Source organism: Xenia sp. Carnegie-2017, unplaced genomic scaffold (genome assembly GCF_021976095.1).
Source record: "Xenia sp. Carnegie-2017 unplaced genomic scaffold, XeniaSp_v1 HiC_scaffold_22, whole genome shotgun sequence".
Taxonomy (NCBI): domain Eukaryota; kingdom Metazoa; phylum Cnidaria; class Anthozoa; order Malacalcyonacea; family Xeniidae; genus Xenia; species Xenia sp. Carnegie-2017.
The window spans coordinates 10215497-10236761 of NW_025813485.1; the positions used below are offsets into that span (position 1 = coordinate 10215497).

The 21265-nt window shown below is 36.8% G+C and overlaps 1 protein-coding gene across 1 annotated transcript in view; it reads right to left on the bottom strand.

Moving 5' to 3' along the window:
• Positions 1 to 243: 243 nt before the first annotated feature.
• Positions 244 to 21265, bottom strand: part of LOC124447425 (beta-alanine-activating enzyme-like) — a 38999-nt gene continuing 17977 nt past the window's right edge. The window contains exons 3-5 of the mRNA XM_046998341.1: positions 8981 to 9344; positions 7054 to 8337; positions 244 to 1226 (exon numbers count right to left, since the gene is read on the bottom strand). Of these exons, the coding sequence (XP_046854297.1) occupies positions 391 to 1226; positions 7054 to 8337; positions 8981 to 9344 (2484 nt within the window). The 3' untranslated portion in view covers positions 244 to 390. The remainder of the gene's footprint in view (positions 1227 to 7053; positions 8338 to 8980; positions 9345 to 21265) is intronic.

A 21265-nucleotide genomic window follows, 5' to 3' on the forward strand; every position in this document is an offset into this window, starting at 1 on the left:
ACTAACTTGTAAGTTACTTATTAAATAGTAAAACATTCTTTTCATCTTTGTCTGTAATGTCTCTTAAACAATAAACTTGATGACGAATGCAGACTTATGATAAAAATATTGGATAAGAAAGCTTTTTTGTTAAAGTTTTGATTACATAATCGGACCATTATATTCTTTTTTCGTCTTGCTACAGTTTTTTGCTGTTTTTTTTTTGTTTGAAGGAGAGACAGAAAGTGTTTTAAAAAGGCAGAATTCTCATCAAACATCATCTTTCTGGTAAGGATTGTTTGATTTTCAATTTTATTATTTAAGCTTCCATACCACTAAACATTTTTTAAAAAAGAACACAGACATCATAAAGTTGACTGCAATATATAAGTAGATATGCTAACTATAGAATTATTGTGAAAAGGTAATGCAGTACAAAAAATTATTTCGGCATCCAACCACTACATCTTGTCCAACTATCACAGGAGAAGAGAACACCTCCCCGGGTAAAGAAAAAGTTCTCAAAATACTTCCGTCAGTTTCAGCTAAGATATATACAGTGCCTTTTGTTGTCGCGACAACAAAGCAAGCACTGTCCACATAAAGCTTACAACTGTTTGCAGCTTTGCTTCTGCTATTGATGGAACTTGGTGTAGCATAGACAGGGCCGTTCAGCTTGGTTGTCCATTTTACGTGACCATCAAAAGAAATACAATGCACTTTATGCCCATGAGAAGCAATAATAAGGTCTTTGCTAGACATAGCACTGGATGCCAAAGAAACAGGAGAACTGAAAACTGAATCAGTTGTTTGCAATTCCCAAATTTCATCGCCAGAATAACTGAGCCGCTTGACCAACCCATTTACTAAGGTAACAACTACAGTATTGCCTTGAACTAAAGCAGTAGAGAATATCGGCTTTTCCAGTTGCTTGAGCCACTTGGTTTTGCCAATCTGAGCATCAATACAAAGAAAGTATCCCGCAAGTGTGCCAATGTATACACAATGTGGATCGTAAGAAACAACTGCAGAGCTGAAACAAGATCCGCTGACACAATTCACTATCAATTGGCAAACTCTCAGATCAACATCTAACGCGTACAAACGACCATCATGGCATCCAATCCAAATCAGTCCTGTATCTTGATCAAGACAAGGAGACGACTTTACAATATCTTGTGTTTGATATACCCACCAAATGACCCCAGTTGTCTTTATCAAAACGTACACTTTGCCATCATAGCAACCTGAAATTTATCAGACATTGCAAAATAAGAGAGACACAGCACATATGTAACGAAGCCAGCCGGCTAGTTTCTTATTTCTTTGATGATAACAATTTTGTGTTCAATCACTGGAAAAACAATGATTGAAAGAAATGGAAACAACAAAGTAATAACAATGCATGATTTTGCTTAGAATTTTGCAATTTAGGAGTGAAAAAATGGAGCCTGCTTCGCAACTGATTTAAAGAATTATGCTGTAAAAGCACTGAAAAAGTTGCAAACAATTGTATATACGTCAAAACAAATCATATTTTTCCATCCAAAATAAAGACTCTGCTTTTGATATGCAACAAATTATTATGACGTTTTCAAAGGAAACTCAGCGCATAACATTTCTGACTTCAATGGTTGAAAACAGACCTGTTGACAAACCTAAAATTCAAGTTTGATTTCACGTAACATTTCCTGTAAAATCGGTTTATTCCTTATTTAACAAAGCACAAACGTAAACATAAAATCTCAAGTTACAAAACCAAAATCTTTACGTATATCCAACGTTTTTTTAGTCCTTTCCGCTGACCTAACCGCGTGCTTTACTTCATTTAAACACTACATTCCTCCCCTTCTTGGAATATATCTTAACATAGTAATTAACCTAATCAATATCAACTTTAATGTTTTGAATAATCTTCAACAGTTGACTCAACGTTAATAGTCGTTCATCCATGCGGTCTTCTGATCAGTCGTCTAGATCTTGATTGTTTATTTGGTGGATTCCGGTTCATTGATTCAGTCAATGTCTCCAGAATTAAGTCTCTCAAGTGGTTTCTGCTGTCTTTTAAAGAATGACCTATTACGAGAAACTTATCTTCCATGTTTTTCCCTCTATGCCGTTATCATAGATCCGTTTATGTTTTCAATAATGTAGCGAGTTGTTTCGAATGCTAAACTTACTTTGTTCTTTTTGGCTTGCCTGATCTATACTACTTCTCAAACTTTAAAGTCATGCTGTTTCGTTGCTCTTGCTTTGTCGGCGTATGTCTTCATTGTCATCTTTGCTTTCTCATCTCGTTGCACCACGTTGCTGTTGGGAGAACTCTTTATTGGAGATGGGATTTTCATCCTTACCTCTCGATTCATTAGTAAGCGGTGTGGGCATTTTTCTGTGCTTGGGTGTGGGGGCACTCGATAATTCCCTAAGAATACAAATAATTATCTCTTCCAGCCTTTGCGGCCTTCGCGGTTCTTTGTATTAACGTACGCTTGGCAGGCTGGACAACTGGCAATTCTGCAATACGTTCTGCAAGCTTGTCGATTCTAGGGAACCATACATTCGACCGGAGTAACTGCTTAGTCTTTACGATGCTAAGGTGTCCTTCGTGGCATAAGTCAATTACTCGAGTGCAGAGACTTTTAGGTCTGATTTCCTCGTAACACCAGCCCGTCGATAAAGTTCTGTTCTGGAAACACTTGGCCGTACTGTTTTAAATCTTTGTCGACTTTACAGGAGCGATGGCCGCTTGTTTTCTCAGTTCTTGGTCCTTTTGGGTTTCTTTTTGGATTTCTTCGCGTCGGATTGCTACTGGTGTTGTGTCTTGGATGATGCTTCGAATCACCAAGTCTCTAGCGTTTGTTTTCTTCTCATCCTCTTTGTCTAACACGATTGTATGCCTTGAGGGATAATCCGCTGGGTTGCTTTTCCCAGGACAGAACTTTAGCTCGAGCTGTTGCAAGTACAGTAACCAATGCTGTGCGGATTGTTGAAAATTCGAAACATCGGGTGATGGTCTGTCTCTACAGTGCATTTACTGCCTATGAGGTAAAAGTAGCACTTTTCACACGCCCAATGAATAGCCAATGTATCTCTGTCGGTTTGCGAATGCCGTTGTTCTACCGCTGTTAGGCTTTTGCTTGCACATGTTACCGGTTGCTATCCCTGTTCTTTCTACAGCAGTAGGATTACACACAGGCTATTGGGACCGGCGTCCTCTTGCTGCTTTGTCTCCACACCGATCCCATAATAAATTAAAACTGCATCACTAGACAACGCGATGCTTCAACCATTGCAATGCGTTGTCTAAAACCATTGCTTCCCGGCGCAACTTATTGTCCTTCATGATATTGAGCGACAGACTCACCACCGTTTTTGTGCATTTTGGTCGAACTTACAACTTCCACTGTCTTTGTTAATCATCGGCGTAAAATGGTTGTCAAGCTTTGCAATGATTTTATCGTATTCGTTTGGTTCCTCAGTATTTGGCGTATGAACGTTGTGTAATGTCTCGATTAATTCCCTTATTTGTTCGCCCCCATAAATATTGATTGCATCCACACGATTCTGTGTGTTTGCAATGCGAAAATAGCGGAACAATAGACAATTCTTTCTCCTATTACTTCCATCGCTGACCTGTTTCGTCGGGGTCAACGTCCGGCACGAAAGTGTGCATTTTGATATCGCGAGGTCCGTGATATGAAGCGGAATTTTCAAAATTTTGAGGCAATATCTCTTCCTCTTCATTCATCCTATCGCTTTACAAGCGGTCTTTAATCCTCGTGGCCAATGTAAAATCGGTATATTGCTTACTTAACAAAGTACAAACGTAAACGTAAAATCTCTAGTTACAAAACCAAAATCTATACGTATATCCAGCGTTTGTTTAGTCCTTTCCGTTGACCTAACCCAGTTCTTCACTTCATTTAAACACTACACTTGAGAGACTTAAAGGGCGATTTTTACTTTACTATTTTTCTTTTGAAATTTAACACATACTAAGCACAAGTGGAAAAACAAGAAAATTACAAAAGAAAATTATATCACAAAATAGCAATTTAAGGGGCTGATTATAGTAAGCATTTTAAACCCTGGGCTGAACTGATCCCCGTTATGTGAGTTTAAACTTCAGCCCAGTCTTAATACGAAACATTCATAATATCAAACGCGCCTAATTATAAGGCAAATTTTCAACCCTGGGAAAATTGAAATTTAAACGGTACTTCGGCCAACGGGGTTGAAATTTCAGCACAGTGTTGAACTCAGCACTGGCACGAAAATTATACCGTGTAATCGTTTTTAAAGCAGGGCTGAGTTATTTAAGCATATGTAGTCTAATTGTTGTCAGCTAGACATTTTATGTTTCGTATTTCGGGTGTCTATATTATATAAGATACCCGTTAATTTTTATCTTCGGGGATGAGATTTTCAATGTAAACGCAATAAATTTTAACTCCCTTAACAGGACTCAGTTCAGCCCAGGGTTGAAAATGCTCAATGTAATCAGTTCTTAAACAGTTATTTTGCACATTACTCATAAGCATTGGCATGCATTGTCCACGCAACAATTTATAGACAAATGCAACTCAAAAAATTAAAAATTGTAAGCGACCGATTCGCTATAACGGTACTTTGGACAGGTAGCGCTTAAAGAGGCTACCGACAGTTCAACCGAGATTCGGTTTCAAGTTTGTACTTCGATGATTTATTTTTTTGAATTGAATTATATTTATCAAAATAAGTTAGTACCTGATTTGGAAACCAGAAAAATTGGTTAAAAAACAAAAGATATCTTACAAGCTATGTATATAAAACATGAAACTGACTTAATTATTTACTTTAAGAATAGATTGTGACAAGAAACATTGCAAAAAACATTCACATTTACTTCTCATCTCAGATAAAAAAAACTTATTTAACTTTTTTAGGATTGTTTTCATCATGAAAAATTTTTCAAATAAAATTTCCCATTTTTCTTTCAACAAGTAAATGATATATTGTCACTCAAATAACAAGAGACATTGAAATGCTGGACTTGGCAGACGTATACATACAAAGCCTGGTCTATAAAATACATCAGCCATTGTCATGGAACTTTTGTCAGTGTTGTCTATTTTTAATTAGCTAGGTATAAACAATCTTCTTCCTGCTTTCTAGGCCGTATTACATGGCCAATAATCGTTCAGTTTCGTTTCCCCCATTATTAAGATATATGAAAGAATTTCTACATTCGCTTGTTTCCGCTTTATAAACCCACAGTTTTCGAGTATTTCTCCTTTCAAAAATCAATAATTTAACGTCTTTCGCAATCATACGACGCCTTTTTAATTAGGACATAAAATGAAACTGCAGTTTCTAAATGATCTGACATCTTCATTTCTAAATGAAGTTTCCAAACAACCCGCCGTTTAAGCAAGCTTGAGCAAGAATTTAAAAGTTTCCAAACTGAACTAAATAGAAAACATGCAGTTAAACTCATTTGAGATATTTAAGAGTATTTCTGCTTTAGAAAGAAAATATCTTTGGTAACGTGTTGTGTTTCTCATGCTAGGACAACGCCTTCAGAGGTTAAAGCAAACACTTGTTTGTTCTGAACACTATAGATCAGGAATTCTTTAACAATGCCTTTCTCCCACAGAAAGGCTGATTTGAAATGCACCAACTTGTGTTCCTTCAGTAATTGCCAGAATGCAGTGTTTGGAGGTTATAATGATGATGAAAGCTGTTATTAGAGCATGATTATGGACTTTGTTAACATAATATATAGTACTTCATTTATTAGAGTTAATATTAATTTCGTAAACACGTGAAATCGAACAATTTGACATACATCCGGTGTGTCTATATATGGAGTTGTTGTTATTAGTGGAGTAAGTTTATTGTAAAACCAATATTAATCCAAGAATAAAACTTATAAGCTAACAGACTTGATGGATCTTATCTGCACCTTGGAAATGACGATGATATGATTTTTAATGCTAGCTATATGTCACATACAGGTCAAATAGATTGACACCAATGCTGATTAAAAAAGCTATGATCAATGATACATATTTGACTGCTAATACTTGCGATATTAAGTTTAGGTGTAATACAAGATATATATACCCGCTAACTTGGATTACGTCAGAATTTGGCTAAACCCAGACTTCATGCCACGACGAAAAAGGTCTATTGAAAAGCACCTTGAAACCGCCATAAAAAGAGATAACCGATAACGTCAAACCATAATAAAATTACCTATTTGTAAGGTTTTACATAGCATATAATGTTGAAGTAAAACAAGTCTTTCTTTTTTGGTTGCACTGCATAACTTGTTGTCTCCCAAGTTAAAGCATCTTTTTCGGATTTAATAAAAAAAGACAAAAAAAACAACTCAATCGATCGACAAATTTCCAAAATATAGAGTTCAGAATAAAAAAGTGTTCGTTCTAACCTCGGAAGGCGTTACCGCGATTTAAGAGAACACGTTCCATATTTTTTCCCTAAACCAAAAATATTCTAAACTATCTCAAATGAGTTTAAGTGCATGTTTTCTATTTAGTTCAGTTCAAAAACTAATAAATTATTACTCAAAACACAGTCAAACGCCACACGAAGCTTCCTGGTTGAAGCTTGCCTGAACACAGATTCTGAAAACTGCGTGTTATTGAAGGTGAAAACAAGTAAATTTAGACTTTCTAAGATACATCACAATAATGTATCGTGTTAAAAAGTATTTTACAATGGGGTGCAACAAAAATCTTTTTTAAGAGACTTTTTGTGCAAAAGAATACGGTGTATTCGAGACGATCTTGGTAACGTGTCAATTCGCTCTTGTAAGTGGCGTGTGGGAAATGCTGAAGCTCTGAAATGCCAGAGATACGGGTCAGGACACAAAGTTTATTTAGAAAATAGCATTAGTGAAGCCAACCCATTTTATATAGCTAGTGCTGCTATGCATTTTTTTTCCATGTTCATTTACAGCAAAAAAATAAAAAGAAATGAATTATGAAATGTTTTTAAATATAAGTGGACTAAAACTTACAGACTGGCCACGCTCCCAGCAACACGTAAACATGCAATGAATATACTTACCAACAATAATGTAACGACCACAATGAGAAAGACAAGCTGAAGACTCAATTCTGCCACCAAGACGATTCTTCCATAGCAAGTTTCCAGTGGACAAGGAAACCGAAATAAAAAGGTGCGAATGGGAGCCAATGAAGACAGTGCTTTTTCCCTTGAAGCATGAGGTAACAACAAGAGGAGAAGCATCAATGCATTTTTCCATGCAAACTTCCCACTTCAAACGCAAATCAGAATCCTTTATGTACTTGTCATTCTTATAAAATAATAGGCAAGCATTAGAGTCTGCGCAAGCTAAACATGTTTGTCTTTGTGCACCTCGTTTGAAATAGCACGCACAGATGTCTCGTACCATGGAGTATGCTGGACTAAACAAAGAGCTAACATCTCTAATCGGACTTTGGAAACTATTTGCGTCATTACCACTGTCGGCATCGTCATTGCTGACGATAATTTTCTTATGACAATCGCTTTCGCAATTCATAGTACGATTTTTAAATTCTTTTAACGTTTCCATCACATAACTAATAACACAATGAAAAGGTTTGTTGACGATGATATTAAACAAATGCGGTAATTGAATGGGATACCCTACACGTGTTTCAATCCACTTCTCAATTTGTCCAACTAATTGCACAGCTCGAAAAGAGTCGCCTCCTTGCAACATAAACATTTCGTTTGTCTTGACTGCGTTCACCTTTTTCTTCTGAAAAATCGACCTTTCGTCAAAAAAAACACCTCTGCTATTATTTAACTCAGGTGGCTTAAAACTCTTCATCAAGCAATCGCTCCACATGTGCGAGATTGCTACATCTACAAATAGTTCACTTGTGTTACAGGAAGTCCAATTTTCTTTAGCAATAATGAGAAGTTTATGTTTATCAACTTTCTCATGATTCGTCAAAGGTAATTGTTGAATCAAATGAATGCGATCAGGCACAGACGCTCTCGGCAGACAGTCATTAATCCGTTCCCGCAAAGTGGTATAACTCTCAGCGGCACTGGATGACAAAAGCTTTGGTACAACGAACATATGAAGCAATAAGCCATTAGCACAAGTTGACAGGTTTTCCACAACACAAGCGCAAGAAGAAACCTCATCACAATTACGAACAGTTATCTCTAAATGATCTAAATTGATTCGCTGGCCAAATCTTTTGATCTGATTATCAGAACGTCCCAAATACCATATGTGACCATTATTTACACGCACTTCATCGCCGCTGCATCTCATAACTGGCGCATCTTTTCCACTTTCTCCTTCCAATAAACAGCGCCGTTTTTCTCCCCCTTGGCGAAGAAAAATTATTGGAAATAGAAACATAATGGGTACACGCATGGGTACATGCATATTTAACGTTCATAAAAATCTGAGACGTTAATGAAAAACTTTACAAAAACATATTTAGTAAAATCACTATAGGATGTAACGATATAAGTCCATACAACCTAATAACCGTAATATACAACCAAAATAAGTCGAACATTGACAATAACAAAATTGCTAAAAATAAAATCAGTAATTTAGTATCCCTTCTTTTGACACTTTTCTTTGGTGCAAAACTGTGCTCTGCGCTCAATGTTTAGTAAAAAGGCTCCGTAATTGTCTAACCTTTCTTTCTTGTCACTACGCTTGACAATTGTGCTGACGTGCTTACATTGTATGACAGTGGGCTTGCTACAAAAACTAACAGCCAACGTTCTCAAGAAACCTCGCCAATTTAGAAATAAATTCATTGCAATTAGACAGGAAAGCATTTTTTATATAAATAGTGCATGTTTTAGATTTGTTTTTGAAGCGTTTTGTTAACTTTCGAAAGAATTGTGCGAAATATAATGCACGATTTCAATGTTTTGCACGAATTAAAAACCCAGTTGTATAGACTTTGCGTAAAATTGAATCCATTCAAACTAGTTGTTGTGGACAACATACCAATAAACAAATGACCGAAACCAGAAGTGATTTCTTCTCCATTGTCATTTCGTATACAAATTTTTGTATGTAGTAAAGGTTTTCCAAGTTCACACGTGTTTGACATTTCACAATCAACATCAAGGGCAGCAGTATCAAGTTCTTCATCGGTAATTAGGTGACATGTTGCCCAACTAGAGACCTCTGTAATACCGTAGACGTTATAAAGTCTTGTGGGACATTTTTTATTCTTCCACTTTCGCAAAGTTGATAGAGAAGGACATGTCTCTCCACCAAAAGCAAGGACGGAAAGAGTTGTTTCCTCACTAAGTATCTTCGACCTTATCAAATCTTCTCCAATAAAATACATCAACGACGGCGTAGGCTATAAAGTCACCAAAATTAGAATCAATTAGAGCACAATTTGAAATACACCAAAACAAAGGTAGCATTTAAAGGTAGCCTTTCCAACTTAAGAGAAGAAAGAAGCAAAAACAATGCATTGGAAAGATATAAAAAAGTATTGGCTGTTTGATCAATATAGTTGACCAAAAGTTAAATTATATATTTATTTTTTGGTAAAGGAAACAATTTCGATTCTGCAGTTAGTTTCAAAAAGGGGGACAAAGAAATTTACCTACAGAAAACAAATACAAAAAGTATCAAGTTTTAAAATTAAAAAATAATTAAAAATTTATTTTCTGAAACAAAACAAACACAACAATTCTTCGCACGAGTATTTAGCTATACATAATGGACGGTGACCAGATATCGTAAAACATCAGATCGTGGTATAATTTCGCATAAAAATATATTCATAAGAAAACTTCTCAATTCTGATTGGTTTAGAGCAGTGTAAATTTTAGTAGCTACATAACATGCCTATGTTGGACTGGTCAAACAACAAACTAACCATAAGATCCGATCGAATAGAAGAAAATCAAATCTCGCAAGTAGTAAATTTAAATTTTTGTAAACAAAAACAATAACAAATAGCTATATAGCGCAAGTTTTAAGTACATTCTTCGGCAATCGAGTCTATAATTCAGCACTTGCAAAATAAAATACACTTCTAAAAATGCAAACACTGCCATGAATACCTTGTTTTGAAGACGTGTGTAGTAGAAGCAATAGCAATGTGACAAAATATTTGACGAAATTGAAAAATACGAATTGAAGGATTAAAAGAACTTGCTGAAATGTTTATAAATCAACGGAATGGAGAATTTTTTATGTATATTATTAATAAGTAATGGCATAGTTCTAGTTTTTCTAAATTGCACCGAGAGCATGCTGCAGCTAATAAGATCGCAGCAAAGGGTAGAACTCACACTAATTTTCAGAGCATCTGGAATTCCCAACATCAGGTGGCAGTCGAAAAAAGTACGTGGTATGTACAAAACTACTTTTTAGGAACCTGCATAACCGAAAGCATTTAGGTATTAACATGTATGACATAATTTAAATGTTGAGAAATGATCTTATGGACAAGAAAGTAGGTGACATTGCGTGCATCAAAAAATGTATAATAATAATAATAATAAAAAATCGATTTTATTCAAAGAGTACTTGTGCATCGTAGTTCGCTGTTGATGGAACAGCGTTCTGGGAAGAATTTTGACAGTTTATGAGAACAATCTTTGATGATATTATTATACAATTTGAAAAAGGCATGTCTTCGACGATCGCTTACGAGAGTCAGATTTGCTTTCTGTAATCGGTCACTATAAGATAGCCCAGGATAGATAATTGATGTAATTCTTCTTTGTACTCTTGCAATACTGTTGGGAACGCTATAGAAGCAAAGCTGATGGCTAACACACTCACAAGTTTGACATATTTTATTAATCACGGTTTCACATACCAGTTCCCTATACTCTCACCCTATTCGTTTTTCGGTTGGATACGAATATAAACACAGATCATTTCCTAGATAACTACCTTTATAATAACCAACATAAAGTTATTGATATAAAGAAATGTTAATGTCCTAATGTTTGAAAGTATTACTTCCCTTTCTTAATTTTCTTGCTCCTCTTCTACTACTTGGTCTTGAATATGACACTCTGCAATTGCTGCAGCATTTCTCTTTAGTTTGAATTCACGGACATCTACATTCAGATCAATGTCCGAGATAGTTTCATGCTTCCTGGTTACGTCACAAGATAACTCCATGGGGTTCAGTATTTGGAGTGGTCGTTTGATTGTACTTTTTCCAACTCTTGGCTTTGCTCATCGTTTTCTGTTACCATCATTTCCTGTTACAAACCGCTCCACAATTCCAAATTTCCACTTGCGTCGATTCTTTTTCTCTCCCTTAATGATTGCGATGTCACCAATGCTTATGTTTGCCTTTTTCCCGTTGTCCTTCATGTTATGTCTTTTAGGCAATGCTCTTAAGTACTCTGTCTTGCAACGCCGTACTTCTCTGCGTCGAAGGTCGTCATCCTGGATTCGATGGTTTTCGTGCTCTGGAATAACGTTTGGCACTCCAAACTGCATGGCATTAAGTGTAAGCAAAGGGAGTTGATCGTCGTCTTCGATGTATTCAAGAGGACAGTTGTTCAACGTGATTTCCACATCCAAAATTACTTCTTCTAGTTCTTCCCATGTCAGATAGCCGTTGCTGATCGACTTACAAAAGATTTGTTTGATCAAACTAATCAATCTTTCGTACTGACCTCCCCACCGTGGAGCTCGGCAAAGGTTGAATTGCCACCGGATGTGTAACTTAGCTAAATAATCGTTAAAGCTCTAGTCGTGCATAATTCCTTTCAATATCCTTGTTACAGCTACAAACATCTAGTAACTGTCGGAGTAAACTTTGCTCGGTCGCCCCTTTCGCGTATTTAACCGTTTGATGGTTGTGAGAAACTCTTGAATGTCCATAGCCTTTGTTAATTCTAGATGTAATGCTCTCGTGACTGCACATGCATAAACTACAATCCAAGCTTTTGCTTCAACGTTTTTCCTTTTACGATACTTTATCGGGCCAGCGTAGTCGACACCAATTACTTGGAACGGCAAACGCCGCTCAGTGCGGTCTCTAAGTAGATTTCCTGGGACAGGGCTTGGGTAGGGAACGGCTTGAAATCTTTCACATTCGTGACAACGCTTTATGACTCGTTTCACAATTTGTATTAATCTCGGAACCTAGTAATTTTCACGTACTTTCGATATTGTTAAACTTGCTCCCCCATGAAGGGTGACATAATGGGAATGCTGAACAATCTTTTCGGTAAACATATCATTATCAGGCAGCTAAATAGGGCGATCTCCTTGAATTCGTTCATAACACTTCAAGACACCAGCTTTGTCTGGCAAAAGATGAAGCCTCTCTTGATCTTGACAAAATTTTCCATTGTCTAGGTTTTGTTTCCGCTGGACTCTCTTTCGTTGCTGTGATGTCTTCTGGCCAATATTCTCTTGTTGTCAACAACTTTGGACCCTTCCACCACAGATCATCTTCTTCTCTCACTGTACCTCCTCTGCTCGCTAGTTGTGCAAGATTATCCTGTCCAGGAATGTGTCTCCCCCGGAATGTAGTTCTTTTCCAGTATCTTCCTTACCCGATTCCCAACGAATTGCTTTAAATCCTATCTTCCACCATTCCGTATCCAATGGAGAGCTACTGTGCTGTCTAGCCCTGCAAAAACAATGCCGATTGGGAATCCATCCAGCGCTTCCTTGACGTTATGAACAAGCTTTGTTGCCATAATTGCAGATACAAGTTCTAAGCGTGGTATGGTCAGGTCCTTCTTAGCAAAACGAGATTTGGCAGCCACCAGGCCCTTGCTAGTACCACTTTGTTGATGGACAATGGCAACCAATATTGCCCCCACTCTAAAACTGCTAGCATCAACAAAGGCGTGCAGCTAGATTTCTTTGATGATTTCCTGGAAACCGATGATACTTCGTGCAATTGTGATAGATCTTTTTCTCAGGATGACCATTTATCTTTCAGTTGTTGTGGCAATTCCTCGTCCCACGAAAACTTGGCATCACAGCAGTCCCGAAAGAGAAGCTTTTCTTGGAACGTGACAAGAGACACCAAACCGAGCGGGCCATAGATCTTTGCTGTCTTGGCTAACACCTCACGCTTCATGTTGTGAGACATGTCCGTTGGTATCTGAACTTTAATGAGATCTTTCTTTTTGTCACATGATAATCCGAGAATTGTTGCTTCGGATGCAGTTGCTCCTAATTGTTGCTTGGCATATGTGGTCTCATCCGTCGAAGCTTGTTGTGCTTGTGCTGATTCTAGCTTAGGTATGTTGGAGTGCCTTTGTGCACCGCCCGTCGGCGAAGATTTCCGTAGTAGTTTCTTTTAATTTCTTCGTTTGTGCGATTGTTTCTCACACGCTGACCAAGTCGTAGACGTATAGGCTGTCTCTAACCTCTTTTACAATGTCGGGGTTTGTCTGCATATGGTTTTTTAGGTGTTTTTTGATGACTCCTCACAAAAGGAATTGGGAAGGAGATAAGCCGAACAGAGCTTTGGTAAACCGTAGGGTTATCTTCTCTTTCGTCTCGATGTTTTTGTACCAATGAAGCCGCATTAAGTCCCGATCTTCTATACGTATTCTTACCTGGAGGAATGCCTGCTTTATATCCTCTATTAACGCAACTGGGTGAAGCTTTCTCTCACCAGCACCTTCCACAAATGATTCTGAAGGGGTGGACCGGTCTGTAAACATTCATTCAAGGACGGTGCTTTATCATTATTATGTCGCAGATCCGTCATATACGATCCTTAGCTTGGTTATTTCTGAGTGATTGCTTAACCACTGGTTTATGGGGCAACTTTGCCGTGAACGTCCATTTCTGCCAGGTCCACTAACTCTTCCTCCAACTGTTTCTGAATAATCTCTTGATACTGCTCCATGAGATTCTGTTTCTCTAGTTTTTTAGTCAAACTATTTAACCTTCATATACTTCTACATTTGTTCTTGGGTAATAGTGGGTGATTTCCCTTCCAGGGTAATCCTGTCTCATACCAACCTTCTTCACTTCTTTGCAGCTGCTCTTTAAACTCGCTGTAAACATTCTGCTGATCATCGGATCGAGAGATTTCGAGTCCAAGAACATCTAACTTATACAGTTGCTCATACTCTTCGCGATATGCTTGGGTAAAAAGCATTTTATTAAGGTTAACCACCTCCCTCGGTGACATGATTGTCCATCCTAGTTTGCTTACGGGGGAATCCAACTCTTGGCTTAGACGCGATTTTAATTTTGGAGTAATCCCACGCCCAAATATTAAATGTACGGGAAGTTTATCTTTGTCGTCATCATCATTCATGCTTATGCCGCTTAGATGATTGTTCGTTAATTATGCATATTTTGGATTATCAAGCATTAAAAGTTCCTTTTTTGCTACTCCTCCTGTTGCTTCTGTTTAAAATTCCTCTTTTCCGTCAGTCATTTTTATTAGATAAATTCCCATATATTTTGTGGTTGCGCCAAACATCATCTCAACAGATCGGATTTCCCTCATAATAGGTTGTTGCTTAAGAACGTCGAGGAGTGTTGAGGAGACGTAAGAGCTTCCCGCCCCCGTATCAATTAGAGGGCGACATTTATACCCACTCCCTTTAACAACGGGATGGTCTACTGCTTTAGGCTCATTAGATTTAGTATTCATTAATAGGTCATTAGTTGAACTGGTGGTAGGTTGGTAGGTTTTTCACTGGAGTTTTCGCAGATAGAAGTATGATTTCTTCGCTTACAAATAGCGCAGTTGGATTTGCTACGATACTCAGAAGTTTGAAATCCCCCCCAGTGCAATTAAAACAAAGACGATTAGCGCTGAGAAATTTCTTACGTTCTGCTGACGTAGGAATCTTTTTGCAATTGACAGATGAGTGATTGGTTTCATTACAATAGACACATCGACTTTGTTTGACTTCGTTTTGGCGCGTTTGCAATGCATTAATGGGGGGATGTCTTGCTATATTGCTTTTAACGTCATGCTTATCATGAATTTTGATGGATTTCTCTCAGTCCATTTCCTAAGTGCGTCAGTAAGTTGGATAAAATCTCATTTCTTGTAATGAAGACCTATGCGCACTAAATCGCCCCGAATTCCCTCTAATTTGTCAAGGCACATGCGAGCATACCCGTTCACCTCTTTTAGTTTTCGCATAGTCTCAACTGTACGTTAGATAAACCCATAATGTTCTGTACATTGGCGCTATTTCACTGGTATCCCCAAACTTCGACTGTAGGATAATCTTCGCTCCCTGATATCTTTCGATAGAAAAAGGTAACCCGTCTATGCACGATTTAAGTCACATTCAAATTTACTAACTCGCATTCAAATATGTCAACTCACATTACATGAAGTAAAGGCAACTGCTAGGTATGATGTTTGTTAGCAGACTCGGGTATTAACAGATATTTTAAAAACACTTAAAAAACATGTTTTGCTCATCGTGTGGTTGCATTATACAAGAAAATTATATAATTTTTGTTCGAACTGTGGAGCAAAGACGTAACAAAGGAGAAGAAAAGCGAACGTTTGGAGAAACAAAAGACCCCATTATCTTTTCTGAAATTTAAAGAAGAAACGGCAAAGGAGCGCGCGAGCTTTTACAGACCAAGGTTAAGACTAGGGATAATAAGCACATCTTGCTTATTATCCCGAGTCCTTACTTGCGACGTACACATAAGTATAAGCATAAAAACTTATAAAAAGAACGAAGAATTTTGATAATCTTATGCTTATGCTTATGTCGAAAGTGAGGACCTGCCTTAAAGCAACATTCTTTCAGGTCACGAGTAAGAAAATTAAAGTATGATAGATTTAAACTGTCAAATCTTTGGTATTTCACGAAATTAATTGAAAAAGATCCCGCAACCGAAAAGATTGGGCCTTGGAGCCTCCAACAACAATGATCAGTCCCTTACCTCTGTGCTCCTTTTTTCAAAAAATATGCAAAATTTCTAACATATGTCTAATCTTTGCACACAATCACAATTTTAGCCTTCGTATTAATGTTTGCATATTCATGTGATGATAATGTATTTGCACTAAGTTTTGCTAAGTTTGTTATATCATCATTGGAGTTGTAGTACCACTTGCATTGGGAGTAACAGTAAAGTGTAAAAGAGTTGAGGGATTTTTTATCATGAAAATATATCCCTCATCAACTCACACCCTTACACCTCCCTGCTATACCCCTACTTATGTATTTTTGAAATTTTAAAAGGTAAGCGGAAACGTGCAGCTGAAGATCTTGATGAGAGTGTTGGCATATTTCTATATGATGAATCCATGGGGCTTAAGAAACAGCGTGGGAAAGGTTTACGTGTGCGTCTAAAGAAACATTCCGCAAAAGACGAGCTTCTGAAAGTTTCTGTGGATAAACATGTAGCTCACTCCAAAGACTTGATAAATCCTAGACACCAGTATCATGTACTGCACCCAGAGGGAACTAAAGTTGAAAAACTAAGGAAAATGATGAAGAATTTACATTATAAAAGTACAACTCTGAGTGAGGAAAGCAATATGATAGATTATCATTCTTTGTATGTCCAATTATTGATTACACTGGTCAACAGCAAATTTGGTGTCTCAGTTTTGTAAACTGATTTTGGACAATTTTGATGTGCTGAGTCCAAAAATAACACTATTTTTGCTGGGTCAGGTCGAGATTTTAAGCTATCGTTAATTTTCTATTTTTTTAACTTTTAAATACCCGAGAAAGGTACAACAGAAGTACTAACCATTTACCTTTTAAAGTTCTATTATCTGAACAAATTTAAATTTTTTAGCACTAGCAATACAAAGAAGAAAGCATTTGAATAAGCAATTATTGATTGAATTTCAATTAGGGAGTTTAGGTTTTGCGATTATTATGGGATATTTAAAGATAAAATAAGGCTTTATTTAGCCCATACTGGAATTCAATGGTAAAACTTGTTAAAACACACCAACATATTAATGTAAGTAAAAAATAATAAAAAGTAGAAATAATAAAAATAAGCCATACGTTTTTTGCTATGTTTGTGGTGAATACACATTTGCACCAGATCGCAATACTGTCACCAACTTTATCAAGCGCGTTTACTATGCATATTTTGGTATGAAGCTCGGCGATCAATACAAAACTTGGGCACCCCACATGGTTTGCAAAAGATGCACAGAGCATCTCCGTCAATGGAGCAAAGACACGCTAAAGTCCATGAACTTTGGCATCCCCATGATTTTGCGAGAGCCTTCAAATCATGCAACAGATTGCTACTTTTGTGCTATCAATGTCATGGGAATTAACAGAAAAAATCGCACAACACTGGAGTATCCCAATCTACCGTCAGCTATGCGCCCTACTCCTTATAGTGAAGAAATTCCCGTACTTGTATTTGAAGATACAAGTATTAAAGAAAGCAGTAGTAGCCAGGATGAAACTCAAAGCATTGCCACTACCGATGATGCATCCTTTCCCGATGACAATGATGAGCAGCCAAAATTGTTTTCCAAAAACAAACTAAACGATCTTGTTCGCGATTTAAATTTGCCAAAAGACTTTGCCGAACTTCTTGCATCTCGTTTAAAGGACAAGAACACGCTAAATGGTAAAGTTAAGGTAAGTTTCTTCCGTACCAGGCACCAGGAATTTTTAAGATATTTTGCTCAAGAAAAAGAATTAGTCTATCGCAATGACATAGTAGAGCTACTGAAACATCTCGGCGTACCTGAATACAAATCAGAGGACTGGCGACTTTTTATCGACAGCAGCAAAAGGTCCTTGAAATGTGTGTTGTTACACAATGGAAATCAATTTGCATCTGTGCCATTGGCACATTCGACAACATTAAAAGAACAGTATGAAGCAATTAAGTACGTCCTAGAAAAATTTTCTTATGACCAACATAAATGGCTGATTAGCGTTGACTTAAAAATGGTCAACTTCTTGCTTGGTCAACAGTCTGGATTTACCAAATACACATACTTTTTATGCCTCTGGGATAGTAGGGATCGTACTCATCATTACGTGAAAAAAGAATGGCCAGTACGTGAAGAGCTTGCAAGTTGTATAGCAAAAAATGTGATAAACAAGCCTCTAGTTGACAGGGGACGTATTTTATTTCCTCCACTGCACATAAAGTTCGGTTTGATAAGGCAATTCACTAAAACTTTGGATAAAGATGGACGGTGTTTTCAGTTTCGTTGTAAAACCTTCCCCAATTTGTCAACTGAAAAATTAAAAGCTGGTATTGATCCCGAAAATCTTGGCTCTTTAAGCGATGAGCAAGGAGAGCGCTTTCACCATTGCTTAAGAGTAAAGTGGGACATGGTGATGATGGCGGACTACTGTTTGAATTTAAAAAGAGATGTGCAAGCACCAAAACATTCGCGACAATCAAAAAAAACGAAAATTTAGACCGTAATAATGCAAACATTAAGTTTTCATTTTTTGTTACATGTACTGTACATGAAGTGTACATGATTCTTTCTTGGAATGCTGCAATTTTAATATAAAAACTGACATTTTGTTTTGAAACATCTTGAAAACATGTAAATCTTGAAAACATTGTTTTAAAAAAATATAACTAAAGTCGCATAATTTTAAATTCAAATTTGCAAAAAAATTTGACCTCCCAGAGCAAAATGAATGTTATTTCTAGATTTAGCATAGCAAAAATATAGTAAATCAGTCAAAAAATATCAGACACCTTTTAAAAAGTTTCTTTTTGTTGACCAGTGTTATCCTAGTGCCATTTGCAAAATTGCTTGAGGAGTGACTCTGATAATTCATTGTCAAGTGACCATGCAGAATCAAATGTAGAAAGCAACCAAACTGATAATTGATAAATTCAGTGACAAAGATGGCCTTCCTTCGATTTGTGCTAAAAAAGATCATTGAAGTATGCAGGCTGCAATTGAAAATTATGTAATTATTGATGATGCTGGTCAAAGCTCATACCTTGGAAATTCAAGTGCTGCAGAGGAAGTATGTACTTCCTCATTTAATGTTCTAAGAGTTGATCTTGATGAGGGTTCTGCTATTTTTAAGTCAAATAAATCAGCTGCCAATGATGTCCATGATGACATTGAGAAAATTCCATGTACATTTGGTGATCTTTCTCTTGTACCAAGCATGACAACAACTTGTGAGGCACATATCACTACAATGACAGAGATGTTTCCTCAACTGAGTGAAGCCAAGGTCCATGCAGCTCTGCGTCAAGCAAACTTTGACATTGAATTAGCTGTGACATATTGTCCTTCTAGCTTGGCATCTAGCACCCCACAACAAGTTTATACTGCTTTTGATTTTTGTAACAAAGTTGACAAAATGCTGTATAAGAGGGAAATGCTACCAAAGTAGAAAAAGTTGGAAGTGAGAGTAACATGGAGGAAAGAACTGCCTTTGAATTTGAAAAAGATGCAGATATAACCTCTTTCTCGACTATTATCATAGATTTTTCCCTCGGAATGTTTGACCCTGATTCTCCATTACCTATCAAAGTTCGTCGAAGCAATGTCTGGTGGGATGCACTTTTCATGCCAAAGAGATGTACTGAGCACGATCTGAATAGATTGCTAAAAGTGCTATTCATTGGAGAGCCAGCAGTTGATCAAGGCGGTCCTAGGGAAGAATTTTTTCCTAAGCTCATAGACATATGGCTTCATCTCCTCTCTTTGTCCGTGAATTAGATAGCAAATGTTTTAACCATTATGTCATCGCCCTTGAAGAGAAACAATATATTCATTATGGTCAGTTGTGGGTATTAGGCATACTTCAAGATTCTCCATCTCCTTGCTTCTTCTCTTCATCAATTGTTGATTATATTGTGAATGGCAAGCTTGACAAAGTATCGGCTTGTGCTCAGGACATAACAAATGCAAAGGCTAAAGCAAAGCTGCAAGAACTGCAGGAAATTTCAGATCCAAAAAAATTCAAGCAAGTTGTCACATTTGCTTATTTGATTAGATTCAAAGCTGGATATACAAAGCCTATTGTCACAATAGAGGATAAAAATGATCTTATTCGTTGCATTTCACTGCATTACTTGCTCTTATCAGGCCTTGTTGAGCTGCAGCAGTTTATGGAGGGGCTAAAATTTAATGGTTTACTTTAATTGATACAGGAGCATCCAAAGAGAGCTCGCCATTTATTTATGCCAACTAATGAAAATCAAGTCACTGCTGAAAAATTATATGATTATTATTCATTTGTGTTTTCTCGCCTGAGGGAAGCAACAAAACAGCTTTGGAGGAGACAATTGTATTAAATTTTTTCTGATATTTGGAGGCCATTGAAGAAAATGAAGTAAACAGTAATCTACTGGATTTGACCACCAATGAAGAAACAGAGATCACATTGTCACTATGTGATGTTTTGCAATTTGTAACTGGAAGTTACACAGTTCCTGCTACAGGAGTCATTGAAAGGCAATCAATTAAATTTGACCATCTAAATACTTTAAAGAAGCTACATGTCAACTTATATGCAAACATCTTAACCTTATCAGTGACAAGCAACCCGACGGATTCAGAATCATTCAAGCAGGATTTACTTCATGCTTGGTAATGTTTCCAGGATTTGGCAATCTATGGCATACCATATGCACTGATTATGTAGGAATGTGTCTTTCACCTTATGCTAAGTAACGAATTATTGCTCTATGGAATGAAGGAAGAATTTTTTTTACTTTGCGACATGCATATAATAAGCAATAGAGGCAATTTCAATTGCTTTAAATGATCCAATAAACATTCCCTATCATATAAACGCCCTGCCTCTAATAGACACACTCACCCTACTTCAATTATACTAATATCATTACTATAGTGGGTTGCTCATTTGGCAGAGAAACCATATATTTAGTTATTTTCTTTTCACTTATTTTAACTACGGCAATAAAAATGATCTTAATGCCCCTCTCTATTTGTATACTACGAGTATAAGTGTTAAGATATACGTGAGCGGTACTGTAGTTGAGCCATAATTTTTATGATTACAACATACAATTGTTAACATTTAAGTTTATATATAGATTATGATATGTTATCAGGTTGAAATGAAGACAAAATTATTTAGCTCAATATGCAGTATGTTTCTTTTTGCAAAGATACTTGTAATACAAAGTGTGGTTTATTAAGTCCTGATTTTTAGTTTTGTTCCAAACTCTATATGATTAATTTAAGTAAAAGACTAGTTGTGAAAACTAATAAATGTTTAAACAGATTTAGACCTTCCTTCCAATTTTGTGGTGTGGACAATTGTTGAAGATCAACAACATAATTGAAATAAGTTTGGTAAATGTTATCTAAAATAGGTTCTATGCAATGAGAAG